The sequence below is a fragment of the Eutrigla gurnardus genome (assembly GCF_963514095.1).
Source record: "Eutrigla gurnardus genome assembly, chromosome: 23".
In the NCBI taxonomy this organism is placed as follows: Eukaryota; Metazoa; Chordata; class Actinopteri; order Perciformes; family Triglidae; genus Eutrigla; species Eutrigla gurnardus.
In genome coordinates, this window is record NC_139934.1 from 10,244,036 (window position 1) to 10,258,685 (window position 14,650).

The 14,650-nt window shown below is 45.4% G+C and overlaps 1 protein-coding gene across 1 annotated transcript; it reads left to right on the top strand.

Annotated features, from left to right (window-relative positions):
* The first annotated feature begins 205 nt into the window (after positions 1 to 205).
* arhgef15b (Rho guanine nucleotide exchange factor 15b) lies at positions 206 to 13,204 on the top strand. The gene is made up of 16 exons (XM_084003671.1): positions 206 to 500; positions 3,562 to 4,077; positions 5,684 to 6,568; positions 6,671 to 6,722; positions 7,345 to 7,412; positions 7,537 to 7,823; positions 8,228 to 8,388; positions 8,581 to 8,733; positions 8,891 to 9,020; positions 9,601 to 9,675; positions 9,954 to 10,046; positions 10,131 to 10,285; positions 11,177 to 11,344; positions 11,442 to 11,527; positions 11,608 to 11,712; positions 12,152 to 13,204. The coding sequence occupies exons 2-16, from the start codon at positions 3,654 to 3,656 to the stop codon at positions 12,319 to 12,321; spliced, it is 3,012 nt and encodes a 1,003-aa protein (XP_083859797.1). The 5' UTR covers positions 206 to 500; positions 3,562 to 3,653; the 3' UTR covers positions 12,322 to 13,204.
* The last annotated feature ends 1,446 nt before the right edge of the window (positions 13,205 to 14,650 follow it).

Genomic DNA, 14,650 nt, shown 5'->3' on the forward strand with positions numbered 1-14,650 from the left:
ACAATAGAACAGAAGAGAATGACTGCTGAGAAAGATATTCCAGGAATTTGCCTCTGAATCTTAGTTTGAAATGAGAGTATTATTTTGAAATCCCTTACCGGAACCTGCTAACATGACTGCGCGTGACTTGGCAGTTTGAGCCCTCGCGGGGGTTGTTGCAACTCCTACCTCCCCGTCCTCTCCTCTCCTCACATACATGCTGCTGGTAACAAAGGAGGCAACACAACAGGGGGATGACGGGTGCTCTGGCAACAAGCGTGTCACTGAAACAATAAGAAACTGCTTCACTTCTACGTCGCGGATACAAACAGAATATTTAGCGACCGTTAAATAGACCGCTGGAAGGGTTAACGTGTACGTTACGGTAACGTAGCTTCGCCCGGAGCTACCCAACCTAAAGGGTTGTGTGTTTTTTTCTTCTTCGAGCTAACCATGTTGGACTGCCAACACTAGAGCCGAATACGTGGAGAGACGGAGCCACACATGCCTGAACAACATCGGTGAGTTTTCTTTGATATAAAACAGTCCATTTTGTGTAATTTAGCAGGTGCGGTTTGGTTGACGGTTGAGTTTGGAAGCACCTGTTCTCTTATGGGAAACCATTCGCTAAAGGGAACACACCATTACAGTGACGTTGTCATGCTGAAAACAAATGATTGTAACCCTTCTGGTGTTACTATAGATTACTGTAGTCGAATATGTGGGCGTATTTTCCCATTTTTTGTTAATGTATAGGTAACAGCATACGGGACTACGTCATGTACAGTACTGAGGTGATTTAGGGATAAACATAAAGCAGTTATAAGCTAACTTTAATTAGCTAACTAAAGTTTCATGTTGCATTTTTGTTGTAATTTCCATACAATAGATTGGCAGCGTTTCTACATATCTATAAGGTGGTGTGTGTGTGTGTGTGTGTGTGTGTGTGTTTTCCTTCTCGACACACCTTTTCCGCCCCCTCTTCCTGTCCAATGGAGCTCGCATTCACATCACATGTATTGTAATAGCTCTCTTAAAGCCCCCCTACCCGGTTTGTTACTGTATTCACACACCGGCCCATTAGTGTCCGAGCAGATGGCTAACTGTACACACACACACACACACACACTGGGTTAATGGGGCGCCCCCTTTCAGCACTTAAGAATCTGCTCTCAAGCTGATTTAAGGGATCCACACCATATGTGATATTTATTGACAAATACACTGGTATGAATGACTGGCCCACTGACCCGGCCCCAGCAGGGTTCAGTAGACTGGAGGATCTGGCTATTCAACTAACCGGGTCAATAGAGCAAAGGGGGACAAAAGACGAGTGAAGTCCATTTGGGGGGGGGCTTGATTGAGAGAAAGTCACTCTCTCGCTTGGTCTATAAGTGCATTAACACCCAATCAGAACGTGTTATCCCCCACTGTGTGGAATAGTGCTTTGTGAGCGTGCACGCCCTCCCTCTCTGTGAGGTTTATGTGTCACCCCCGTGGACAATGATAATAACCAGAGGGCTCAAACTGAAACCTGGAAAGAAACACAATAATGGTGATGTCAGAGATTATAATAGTTGTACGCCAAAATCAACAATTCCAAGAGGAGAAAGAGTGTTAGAAAATGAGCCGAGGTCGATGGTATGCGGTTATGAAGGGACAGGTTTTCAGTTAAGGTTTTTGGACTGTCGGACCAGAAGCATTTTTTCCTGTCAGGCTGAAACGTGAAACCTTGTCTGTCTTTTTTTATTATAAGCTGCAGCATGCACATCCCATCCTAACTGGTCTGACTAGCTGGTGCACTTTCTGGCTGTGTGTTATTGACTAAAGCAAGCCGTGCCTAAAAGTAGACCATGATTTTGTTTACTTGCTGGTATTAGGAACTACGCTCCATTAATTTCCTGAAAATGCTGTGTCTGGTCTGGTTGATGTGAAATTACTGTCACTTTACATTAAAACGAACAGCCTCTAATCTTTAATAAAGCAAGTAAACACTTTGTGCTCAAACAGGTCAAACTTGATGCAGCAGGGACTCCAAAAAACAAGGGACTACATTCCCCCCTCCATATTTGGACATTCATATTTGTGGTTTTTACAGCAATGAATTTGTTGGTTAACAATGCCACCGTTTCAGTTTCAATTTCAGCATTCGTTCTGCAAATAGAGTGCTGCAGGAATGAGCCTTAAAACCCGGTAGAATAAATCCTCACTTCTAGGGTTGGCCTATAAAAATACACCACCTCTGCACCACCCTGAGATATTTCCGTCCGGACCAAAGTGGTGGACCAGCATGAACCTCAGTGGAGAAATGCTGCGAGTGAGGCTAAAATCTGAATACTTGTTCATATGGACTGCCAGCTGTTTATTGGTCTCGGTGACCAGCATCTGTCATTATACACTTATAGATTAATGATTTATTAATTAACCCATAATCACTAGATTGATCATCAGTTGACTGGAGTAGAATAGTTGTTTGTTGCAGCCTTTCAATGATGTGCATGTAATCCTATCTATATGCAGCTACAGTGTGCAGTCCCATATCTCTGCTCTGTTTTGCTGCATGACTAACCCTCGTTTGGCTTGGTATTGCATCAGCTGTTGCACACACACATCCCACAAAAAAACAAAAAAATAAAAACACAGTGGGAAGAATGTGCAGCATGGCCATTTGGTCGCCCAGAATGGAAACTGAAATTCACTTAATATTCATCACGCTTCTTTTTATAGACACTAATTGGCTGAAAGAAGTGTCTTGTTTGGCTGCTTCATTTCAATGAAAGTGCTTTAAATGAAGGATTCGATCCGTGTGGATTCATGGCAGCACACACTTCATTTCATATTTTTATATAAAAAATCTATGTGAAAATCTCAGACCATGTTGCTCAAGAAAGATTACAACACTTTTCAGTGCTCTTGTATCTGAAAGGTGACGGATTACTGATGAAAGGGTGGAGTGATGATAAATGTAAATTTGTATTGAAACAGTGGTTAAATATTAATTGAAATACAGGAGTGCGTCATAAATCATAGAATACCGTTCAAAATGTCAGCGCGCTACACAGGTATGAACCAAATGAACAGCAAACCAATGAAGAATTTCCATTTATAGAGAGTTTCAAGCTGTAAAAAGATCAAATATGACTGCAAATCAGCTGTGAGTCGTTAATAAATAACAATTTCAGACACTATAGCTGGATTTCCCTTCACTATGACACTTTGTGGTGGAGTAAACAGACTTGTCAGCTACTCAGCTGATTGGAGGTTATTGTATTTCCCGTGTGGGAATGTGTTCTCGCTGCATGAGTGGGCTCCTTACGGTGCAAAGTTCATCTCTGAGCTCCTCGACTGGGGGTTTTGTAGCACATGAGCTCATGTCGGACGTTAGGAACAGGATCATACTGTAATGCAAACACTATATAATAATAATGTAGCTTTTATTGAGTTGTGTAAGCAGGGTTTTTTCCAGCTACAGAAAATTACTATGATTATAAGTAGTGCTTTTGAGTGAGTCACAAGTAGTGTTTAATAATTGAGCTGTGTGTATGGTTTTAAACCGTCTTTACCTTTCTCTTCACTCATCAGGTGATGATGACATGTTGACCTTTGCCCTCAAAGCCTGACCTCTGATTGGTCAGGGCTGGGTGTTCAACGCCTCGTAATAGAAGACTCCAGCCATGTCTGTCCAGGAAGCATCCCAGCGGCCCGCGTCGCCCCTGAAAGCCGAGGCCAAACCGAGACCGGAGATCCCCCCGAAACCGTCATCGCAAGCCAGCTCCCCTCCCCTGGGAGACCGAGGTAGCGGCGCGAGGCTTTCCGGAGGGAAGGTCAAGAGGATCGTGAACAAGTTCAGCAGGAAGGAGTCGAGCGATGCGGGGGCGCAAACCACCAACGGCGCCGCGAAACAGAAGTCGATCAAACGTTTCAAAAGGCCGCCTACGGTGAAGCCCAAACCGGGCCGAGCCAGTCTGCAGCTCCAGATCGGGGGGGAGAGGGCGGCGCCGCCGCTGCCGATGAAGAGGAGCCGCATCCTACAGAGGCAGAAAGAGGGCGAGGGAGAGGAGGAGGGGGACGGCATCAGTGCAGAAGGGGGTCGATCAGGTACAGTCTTACTTTTAAAGTTGAATTATTTATAATAAAAATATGCAGACATTAAAGCAAGCCTAGCAAAGAAAAAAACCCAGCTGTCGGCGTGATAAACATCACAAAGCTGCGTCACGTGATTTCTCAAAAATTAAATTTAAAACGTGTTCGACTTTTACCTTTGGCTGCCATTCAGAGCTGGCAACATTTAAAGTTACTCATTGCAGCTTTTAGCCTGCAAGATAAAGATCAGATGTCACGATAACTCCTCTGATACGGTAGTTAGAGTGTAGCTTTAGTTCAAAGGTCATCCCATTGATAGAAACGAAAGAAAAACTGAACTCTTTGGACGTTTGTGTGTCTGTGCACGTCCAGAATTTGCATGCGTGTGTGTGTGTGTGTGTGTGTGTGTGTGTGTGTGTGTGTGTGTGTGTGTGTGTGTGTGTGTGAGTGTGTGTGTGTGTGTGAGTGTGTGTGTGTGAGAGTCAGTCGAAACATTTAGTTAAATCTACAGCACAGCCAGGATAATTGAAAGTGTCTGAATGCTCAAACAGATAGGTGTGGCCCCTCTGGCTGGTCTGAACCAACAGCCATAAACAGGTTTTATCAGTCAGCTGATCACGTTTGTTTGTGTATGTGTGTGTGTGTGTGTGTGATAATACACAATCATTTCCATCTATCACACTTCATGTCTTTACCTGTAGTTGTTGGGATTAGACGGTGGCACATTCAAAAATCAGTTTTAATCTGTAGCTCACTGACTCTTTGCTGTGTCATGTTCAGCCTGAGTGACTCAACAAAAGAGAAAGACATTTTATTAGCCGTCCGTTTAAGTACAGATGTGTGTTCCCTCCCCTGTTTCACTTCTTTGTTTTGGTTCCGCATCGGCAACCAGAAGCCATTTAGGACGTCAGAATAACAGTAACGACCAGAGTCGGCTTCAGAATCATCCAGAGAATGTTTGGCATGCGTGCCTGAGACTTAAACCAGTATCCAAACACTTGGCAGTGCATTCTTTTTCAGCCCTACTCGTGATATTGGAGCAGCTATGGAGATGGAATTAATGCAACTTCTACACTTAAAAATATAGTATCATGGACTTTATTAAAATGATGCAATTATCTTAAAAACATCTGGAAGCTTTTTTGCATCTTTATTTTTTTTAAACATACCATTATTGGCTGCAAAAGATCATTTAGGAAAAAAAATAAATAAATAAAGCACTACCTTTTCTGCCTTTTTTCTCCTTCCTTATCTTTATTCACTGACCCATTTAGCCTCACATCCATCCTCTCTTTCCTCCACTTCCTTTGGTCAATATTGGATTTTGGTTCCCCCCCCATCCAACGCTTCAAACTTTCCATGAATATTTGAAGACACCACTCGCAGACATGCTGTATTTGCGTAGTGATTAGCTGCTGACTCAACGGTCTAGCGTCGGCTCTTATTGAGAGCCATCTGCCCTATCTGGGGATACACATGCAGGAAACAAGTGGACAGGAAGCAGCTCATTCACTCCATGTTTCAGCCTGGAGGAAACATTAGCATATATATGTTTCATAGGAAGAATAAAAAAAATGTTTCTGGACTTAGATTTTTTCTTTGTCGCTTCTGTTTGATGCAGCGCCTGATGGAAAAGAGGTGGAGACTCCACTGATCGGCGGCGACGAAGCGGAGGCGGAGCACGGCCCTCACACGCCCGTCACTCCCTGCTGCGAGCCGAGCTGCAGCTGCGCGTGCCACCGCCAGTGGCCCGGCATGAAACTGATATGGGTGCCCGTCGACGTGGACGAGGGCGGGGAGGAGGACGACGAGGACTGGGAGGAGGACGTCGAGGTGGGGAGTGGAGGGGAAGGGGACAGCGAGCCAGAGGACGAGGTGGACAGGACGTCTGCGGTTGACGAGGGTGACATGATGAAGCACGAAAAGGCGAAGTTCCACCAATGTTTGGACATTTTAATGGCCGATGGTCAGAGGAGACGTTCTGACCCGGGCCCTCACTCTGTTCTCGCCTCTCTCGCTGTCACCCGCTCGCAGTCTCCCCCGGTTCCCCCCAAACGGGCTCAGTCCCCACAGATCAACTACGTGAGTGCTCAAAGCGAAGAGGAGAATATCTACGAGGCCATTCTTCCGATGGCCGGCCTCGTTTCACAAAAGGCTACACCTGCGTGTAAGGAGCTGGATGTTCCTTTAATCAAGGTACGCAAGCCGGCCCGCCAGTCTAAACTGTCATACAGCACCTCAGATCCCACAACCGAGTTTCAGACGGACATCGAACCCATCTCCAACCCAAAAGACAAGCCGCCCGCCGTCCCGCCGAGGATGCCGGTGAGTCATGACAGCCGCAGCCTCACGCCGGTACACCGAGGAAGCGCCCCGTCCCCGAGCAGCTCCCAGTTGGCCGTCACTCCACCCCCACCCAGCCCCCACAGACCCCCACCCCCACCACCGAAGACGGATCCCAGGAGGCTCAGTAGTGCATCAATGCAATCCATCTCACAGAAGAAAGGTCTGTACTGAACACACAGTATTATCCCTGCTGGAGATGAGCTATGCATGATTTATAAATTCTTCATTTTTGGTGTAATTTAAACGCCATTTCCTTCTTCAGAAGGAGAGGAGAATGGAGGGAATGAAGGAGAAGAGGACATGGTTGAAGTACCGTGAGTTATTACCCCCACTTTACCTCTTACTTCTATTTTTAGAAGAATAAGGCTGACAATATGTTGATATTTGTCCAAAAATCCCATGAACACAATGTGAAAAACAACATAATTATATAAATATGGGCCACACTGTTGCACTGGATATTTAGTTTTATTTTATTTTATTATTATTATTGTTATATTATTATTATATAGCACTTTACTTTCAATCAATTCAACAAAAATCATCCTGCTGCTGTAAATACTAACTAACACCAAATCTGTATTCATCCGCAGCTGAAAATAGTCCCTGTTTAGTCCTATTTGAGAAGACCACTACGCTGTTTTAGGAAACTATTCAGTCTTTTTTAAGAGATTTAAGTCTTCAGTTGGAACAAATGGGCATGGAGCTGCAGAGTTCAGACGTGGGATAGTATTCAGTCACACATCGTTGGGTCTGGGCTTTTATGGGATTTGTGGACAATTACAAAAATATAGAATTTCACCAGCCTTATCCTTTAGGTCAACATTGGTATTCCTGTGTGTATGAGGTAATCATTAACTGTATCATTCACTCCATTCTTGGAAAGTTTGCTTTCATATCACCCTGGTAGTTGATCCCTTTTCTTCTCCGTTTCAGGCGTCCGGTCAGGAGCGACTCCCTCAGGAGGGAGTCTTCGTTCAGCTGGGAGTCCCGGCTGCAGGATGGTAAGGCTGACACCTGCAACAAACAAAAAACATGGAGAAAAAGATGAGAAATGTCACAGTTAGCCTTCATGATTATCTCCTTGTATACTGGGATTCACTTGGTACCTTTGTTACTTACCATCAGAGCCTCTGTACCAGACGTACCGCGCCACCGTTATCACCAAGGAGATCCGGCGTCAGACAGTTTGCCGCAACATCAGCAAAACTAGCGTCGACTACGCCATGGATTGGACAGCCCATCGTCGCGCGACCGGGCCCGCAGCGCTGACTGGAACGGCGAGCGGGAACGGAGCCCCCAGGGTGAGCCCCGTGCCCACGCCGGGCCAGAGCACCCTGTGGCAGGACCTCCCCGCCGTCCGGGAGGGAGGGGTCCTGGAGCGGCTCACCCCCGAGCAGTGCAAGTACCAGGAGGTGAGGGACCGGTGTGGGGGGAGGAGGGGAGACGCTCATGTGCTGCGGAGGGATCGATGATGCAAGGAGAAGTGAAATGGGAGATGCAGTATCACGTTTTAAATCACATCTTAAAGTAATAATGTGATGTTTTTATATGAATTAAGGTCCACTCCGCCTCACACTCACTGCTGCAATACGATATTGATTCACTCGGTTCATGAAAGCTTTTACAGTCACTGGTGTAACCTTCCAACATCAGGAAAGAGTACAGTTAGTGATTTTAAATGATGATGGGGTCATTTACATTCCTAGAAAGATCACATTTGTGCTTACAGGTTGGAAAATCTTAATAAGAAAGGGTTCTGTTTTTGAGTTTTACATTTTAAGGCTGTAGTTCATACTTCTTTTTTCCTCCCTGGCAGAGTATGTTCGAGGTTTTGACGTCTGAGGCCTCTTACCTTCGATCCCTGCGAGTTCTGACCGAACACTTCCTGGAAAGCCGGGATCTGGAGGAGACCATGATCATCCGAGACAAGAAAACCCTCTTCTCCAACATCCTGAGGGTCCGAGAGGTCAGCGAGAGGTGAGAAATGGCAGAAGGGAGACAGAAAAAGGTGATTTATGACTTGAACTCCCACAAGGTCGCTTGGGGAAGCGATACCAAGTGATAGGAAGGAGAGAAACAACGATCTAACGAGTCATTTCCTGAGTCAATTAAAGCTTCATCTTTGTGTCACTCTTGTTTTAATGAACGCTCTGCTGTCTCACCCCACAGGTTCCTGAAGGACCTGGAGGAACGCATATTCAAAGAGCTGGTCTTCCCCGACATCTGTGACATTATCCACTACCACGCCCAGCACAACTTCCCAGCCTACATCGACTACGTCCGCAACCAGATCTACCAGGATAAGATCTACACCATGCTTTCGTGAGAAACTCTCTAAAATTATCTCGTCGACGGCATTTTGTACGTCAGGGAAACTAAACGCTACAGCATGACGATGTTCTTTTATCCTGTATATGAACAAAACAGCTGCATTACATACCAATTGTGCATATATATATATGCATTGATGTGTCTACAGGAAGAACAATGTGCAGTTTGCTACGGTCATCACTCGTCTCCAAGAGTCTCCTAAATGTCAGCGGCTGCCGTTCATGTCCTTCCTGCTGCTGCCCTTCCAGAGAATAACACGCATCAAAATGCTAATTGAGGTGAGCGTCATCTATTATATAACAAATACCATTATTAATAGAGTAAATATAGAGGTATTCTTGAGAGGTTTTTATGCTGCGCTGAACTAACCGCTTCATGGCTCGAGCTTAAAGCTTCATCAATTAAATAAACCTATTTGAGGAATAAGAAATTAGGCTCAGGATCAGTGAAAAGGTCATTTCTGCACTCTTGACTACTGATAAGAAACTGCTTTTTTTTAGTAAAACTGGTCTTCGACTACAATGCAGTTAAATCCTCCAACATCAAAGTGTCTAAACTGAATTCCACAGTACATTCTCGATAAGTGACCCATCTCTTTTCCTGCTACCAGCGAATAAAAGGCACCAGTCCGAGTTCATCGCGGCGTGTCGCTTTGTGGAACGTCCTCATTCCAACATAATCTGCCCCGCTCAAACCCTGTCACTGCCTCTTGTCCTATAAGCAAACACACACCTCGCCTCAACCTTTTCGACCTTGTTTGCATGATGGATGGAATGGGAGATGGAAAAAAAAAAATGGATCCTGTTGATGCTGTTTGCCCCCGTTGCAGAAATAGAAAATTGTTGTTTGTCGTCTCAGAACATCCTGAAGAGGACAAAGGAGAGGACGACAGAGGAGCAGACGGCCTCCAAGGCTCTGGCTTCGGTCTCCAAGGTAAACGCCCCTCACTCTTCACTCTATAAATCCGTAGAATAAGACTCCCGCGTGCTTCGGATGCCTCTGGATATTGGACTATTGTCTGAGTGAAGGATTTCCTAGTGAATGGGCTCCGCGGTGACAGTGAGTCATACGTGTCACTGAGGACAAAGGCAGCATGGAATAGTTTGCTCAGACGGGGAGACATCCGTCAAAAGGAATAAACCTGATACTCCCAATGAGATGCAGCCAGTTTTGTGAGGCTTGTAAGCGTGTTAATTAATGTAATCACACAGATCATCGACGAGTGTAACAGACAGGTGGGGAAGATGAGACAGATGGAGGAGCTGATCCACGTCTCTCAAACACTGGAGTTTGACAAGCTCAAGGTAAATGTTGCATGACTTTTATTAACATTTATTTTTTGGAAAAACACAGAAATGTTCCTTACTTTTGGTCGCGTCTTTCTCCAGGCCATCCCCATCATCTCCCAGACGCGGTTCCTGGAGAAGAAGGGAGAGCTGCAGGAAATGTCCAAAGGAGGAACTCTCTTCAACATGAGGGCAAAGTTCACCCCCGTCTACCTCTTCCTCTTCAACGATCTGCTCATCATCGCTGCCAAGAAAGGGTGAGGCAGAGCTGCTTGTTGTTCCGACGCCAATTAAAAAACAGATGTTAGCGGCGTGGCTCCTCTGGTCCGGAATGAAGTATCTCAACAACTATCTGACGGATTGGAAGGAGATTTTGAAATCACAATGACTTGCTGATCCGTGGTTTACAACCAAATACCTGCAAAAAGTGTACCATGATAACGCCTTTAGTCACACAAGCACGACTCAATGAGTCTTTATCTGGCGACATTGATACATTTCATTACATTCCTCTTACATTCCTGCAGAAGTCAGCTTGTGCCAAACCCTTTCTCACATCACAATGACCTACATATGATGAAAGTGTGCGTGCCACACAGCATTTATGATGCAGAATCAGCCATGCACCAAACAGTCGGTAAACCCTGTTCAAGCGACTTCTGTAGAACAGATATAATGCCACTTTCCTTGGAAGTTATGTAAGCTGAGGTTTGCCTCTTTCAGTTAATGCATTGTTTTACGTATCAATAATGGTTTATCGTTAACCTCGTTAACAATAATGACAATCATTTATGAGAGGGTGGTATTAACACTGTGCGAATGTACAAATATGACGCATCCTAATGAACAATCGCGAGTGCACTTCCCCTTGGAAGCAGAGGAGAGAGAATGTGGCCGCTGACCACAAAAGCAATCAACAGTCTTCAACATTGTGCCATCGGTAGTGAAATTACTCCAAACTTCCTCAAATGTGGCAGGAAGTTGTATTTATAGGGAACTAAGAGGAAGAGAAGAGTAGATTGACGTGTCATGACGTGGATAATAATGGCATTATATGAAATCGGTACATATTACTGGAAATGGCTCAGAATTTATCGCTGCACCCGATTATTTTATTAAACACCTCGCTCTTCTTTTCTTGTGAACAGCGCTGAGCGTTTTGTGGTGCTGGACCACGCCCACCGCTCTCTGGTGCAGGTGCAGTCGATAGATGAGGGCGGGGGCGGCAGCGGACCCTACGAGCACTGCTTCAACCTCACCCTGCTCGAAAACCACCAGGGGCGCATGATGGAGAGGCTGGTCAAAGCTCCGTCCCAGTGAGTAGCACACTAACTGACCCCATTTCCTCCAGGATCGTCTCAGGATCGATCAGGATTCGGAGTGGCATTTCCTGATTCACGATTTTGTCAACAGGTCAGACATGCACAGGTGGATGGCTGCCTTCCCCAACCCCACCAACCCCGACAGAGATGAGGATGAAGTGATTTACGAGGACTGGGGTGAGGACACAGTCAAACTACGGGTTCTGGATTTGTATGTGTGCCGTGGTTTCTGACGGCTGTGTGTGCGTGTGGGTCAGACTGTCCTCAGGTGCAGTGCGTGGAGCAGTACATCGCCCAGCAGGCAGACGAGCTCGCCCTGGAGCCCACGGAGATCGTCAACGTCGTCCGCAAAACCAACGAGGGTGAGAGGGAAAACCTGGAGCGAGGAGTTATTTATTTATTATTATAGCTCAACGTGGAGTTTAAAAAGATGAGATCATACAGGATTGTGATCGTTTCCTCTTTTACAGACCACACCTACACAGATGAAACTGCTCAAAAGTGATATGAATCTGTACTTGCGCAAATCATTTTTTACACTATTTTGAATTTGGCATCACCAGTCAGTGATTCTAAACATCTAATTGAGATTTTGCATCATTAACACGCCTCTTCCTTTGACTCTGCTTTGTTTATACACCCTGATCCTGATAACCGCCTCATTCCTCATCCCTCTCACCGTAGCAGTTTATTGATTTGTTTTCATTTTTCTCGCATGACCGATACAGAAATCTATCCCTCGTTTGTTCTCCTCCCACCCCCTCCTCCTCCTCCTCTCCTCCTACTTCTCCTTTCTCGCAGGCTGCTACGAAGGCATCCGCCTGTCCGACGGCCAGAAGGGCTGGTTCCCTGTAGGAAACGTCATCGAGATCACCAACGAGCACGTGAGGCGGCGAAACCTACGAGAGCGCTACAGAGTCATGCAGGCTGCAAGCATGGTCGCCAGCAGCAAATCCAACACCATTCATTAGGATGGATCACGGATGTTTACAGTAGATGTTAACTTTTATATAAAAAGGGACTATAAACGGACACAAACTCTTCAGACGTGAACTCCAAAAGTCCAAAGATGAGTGGGTTTCTACCAGGAAATGAAAGATAAAAGGAGAATAGTGACAGACCTGCAATCATCACCTCATTGATACGACTGTTGAAGACCAAGTGCAGCTGGGAGCATGAAGATAAATGACTGCTGAGGCAAACGTGTGCATGTCTTACAGCAGTTTACTTGTAAGCATGTAGCCCTGCATCTCCTCTTGCATCGCTGTGAAACCGCACATTTGAAATTCCAATAATGATTCTACAGATTCTACAAATATCAGACCTGCTGCAAAGAAAAGGAGTGGGCTGTTCCTTTAAATGCCTCATGTGTCACAGTTGACACATGCACAGACGAGTTAAATCCTTCCATTCCTGCCACGTACGACAGCCTTCCTGTGTCACCGAGGTTACAATACAGGATGTAACGTGTTTTTAGGATAGAAAAAAAGCCACATTCTTACTAAACAACAGTGTTAACATTTAAAAGGAAGTGATCTCACTACAAAAAGTCTAATTAGGAAGTGCCTTTGATTGAATAAACTCAAATAACTGTGGCTTCTATCGGGATCATATCAAGCACAAGAGCTTTGAATGCATGTAAACGTGGGCTGAGCTGTACTGCCATTATGACGTCCACCACCTTGTTAGCTTCAGCATCGTGGAACAATACTGCAGCGCCCCCTGCAGGATATTATTATTTGTGGATAGATAGGTAAAATGTACAATATGTTGTAAATAATGAGTGAGGGAGGTTCCCTCTTACAAAAACAGTAGTAGTGGTTTTAATAAAAAAAACTTGTCTTTTTAGCTAGAGGCTGAACTGCTGGTTTTTATTGGACACTGAAACAGTAAGAAAATTACAAGGCAAATATACAATACACAGGTGGAAAATAGATTCTCAGTCTAAAAAAGTAAAGGGAACCTTCAATGGTTGTTTCCATAATGAGAAAGTCCCTTAAAACTCACCCAGGGACAAGAGGACCCTCAGGTTTGCACGACGTCAGACGCTCCAGTGTTTCCGAGGTTCAGGAGTACGTCCACGGCAACTCCCTCAGAATCTGACAGCGTCTCCTTCACCTCTGAAAAATCTCCAGAGTTGCTCTTTGCCTTTGAGTCCGAGTCACAATCAGAAGTTAGCAACGCAGGAAAAGCCTCAGATCCTTGTTGGATGTCGCTGCTTATTGATGAATCGTAATTCCTGACGGCTGATTTATTGTGGTCCTGGCCCAAGATGTTGTCCTCCTCCATCAGGCTGAAGCAGTTCAAGAGGGTGTTAGCGGCCTCCAGCTCTGTGTGTGACCACCACCTTCCCTGCTGTGGCCCACTTTGCAAACTGGCCTCCCTCGGATACTGCACGTCACAGGAGGGCTCGTAAACGTCCTCAGATGAAGTGGCGTCCATAAGTTCAGGGTGGAGGAATGGGATTGGATTCAAGTCTACAGCGGATAAGTCCATATGCAGAGCGGCAGGCGTGTCATGGCTGTGTACAGGCTCTTGGTGGTGCAGTTTCAGGAGGTTGGTTATGGCTTGGTCCTCCTCCTGGGTAAGCTGGAGGACAACCTGCCTTGGCTGCGTTGGACGGTGGAGAGCATTCATTTTAAAGCCGAGGCTGCCCAGATCCAGGGTTGGGTGTGGTGCCGATCTGAAAGGGTCTTGATGGATGGGTGGAGTCGGGCAGGTGGACATAATGGGCGGAGGAGTGCTGAGCTGGAAGCAATCGAAAACCTGACGGAGAGAAGTCAGAATGGAAAGTGGTTTTAATGTAGGTTTGATGAGACGACTTAAAGCTGCACGCAGAAAATCAGAATCAATGTTTCTCAATTGCTCATATTACGAACTCCGGTCCAGGAATACATATTCCATATTTCTGGGGAAATATTGATAAAACATTTGACAAATGAATGTGGTTGGATTCACTCTCATTGCAGAGAGCACTACATGCTAGTGTATTTAATTAAAGTGTGTTAATGCCACTGTTGCAGTAAGCAGGAGTGCAGTGACCGTTTTCCAATGTCCCTTGCATTCAATATACACCAGTAATCACAATTTGTTTGTGCAATATTTGCCCATGCAGGGCCAGATTTAATTGAAGCATTTCCAAAAAAAATTACATTTTATGTGGTAAGAAAAAACCCCAATCAAGATAAATTAATGCTTGAACACCTTGATATTGCGTTTATGGACTTAATCCCATGTTGGGGTATGGATACGAAGTCCACTTACCCTCAACTCACTGACTATGTTGGGGATCCGCCTCCC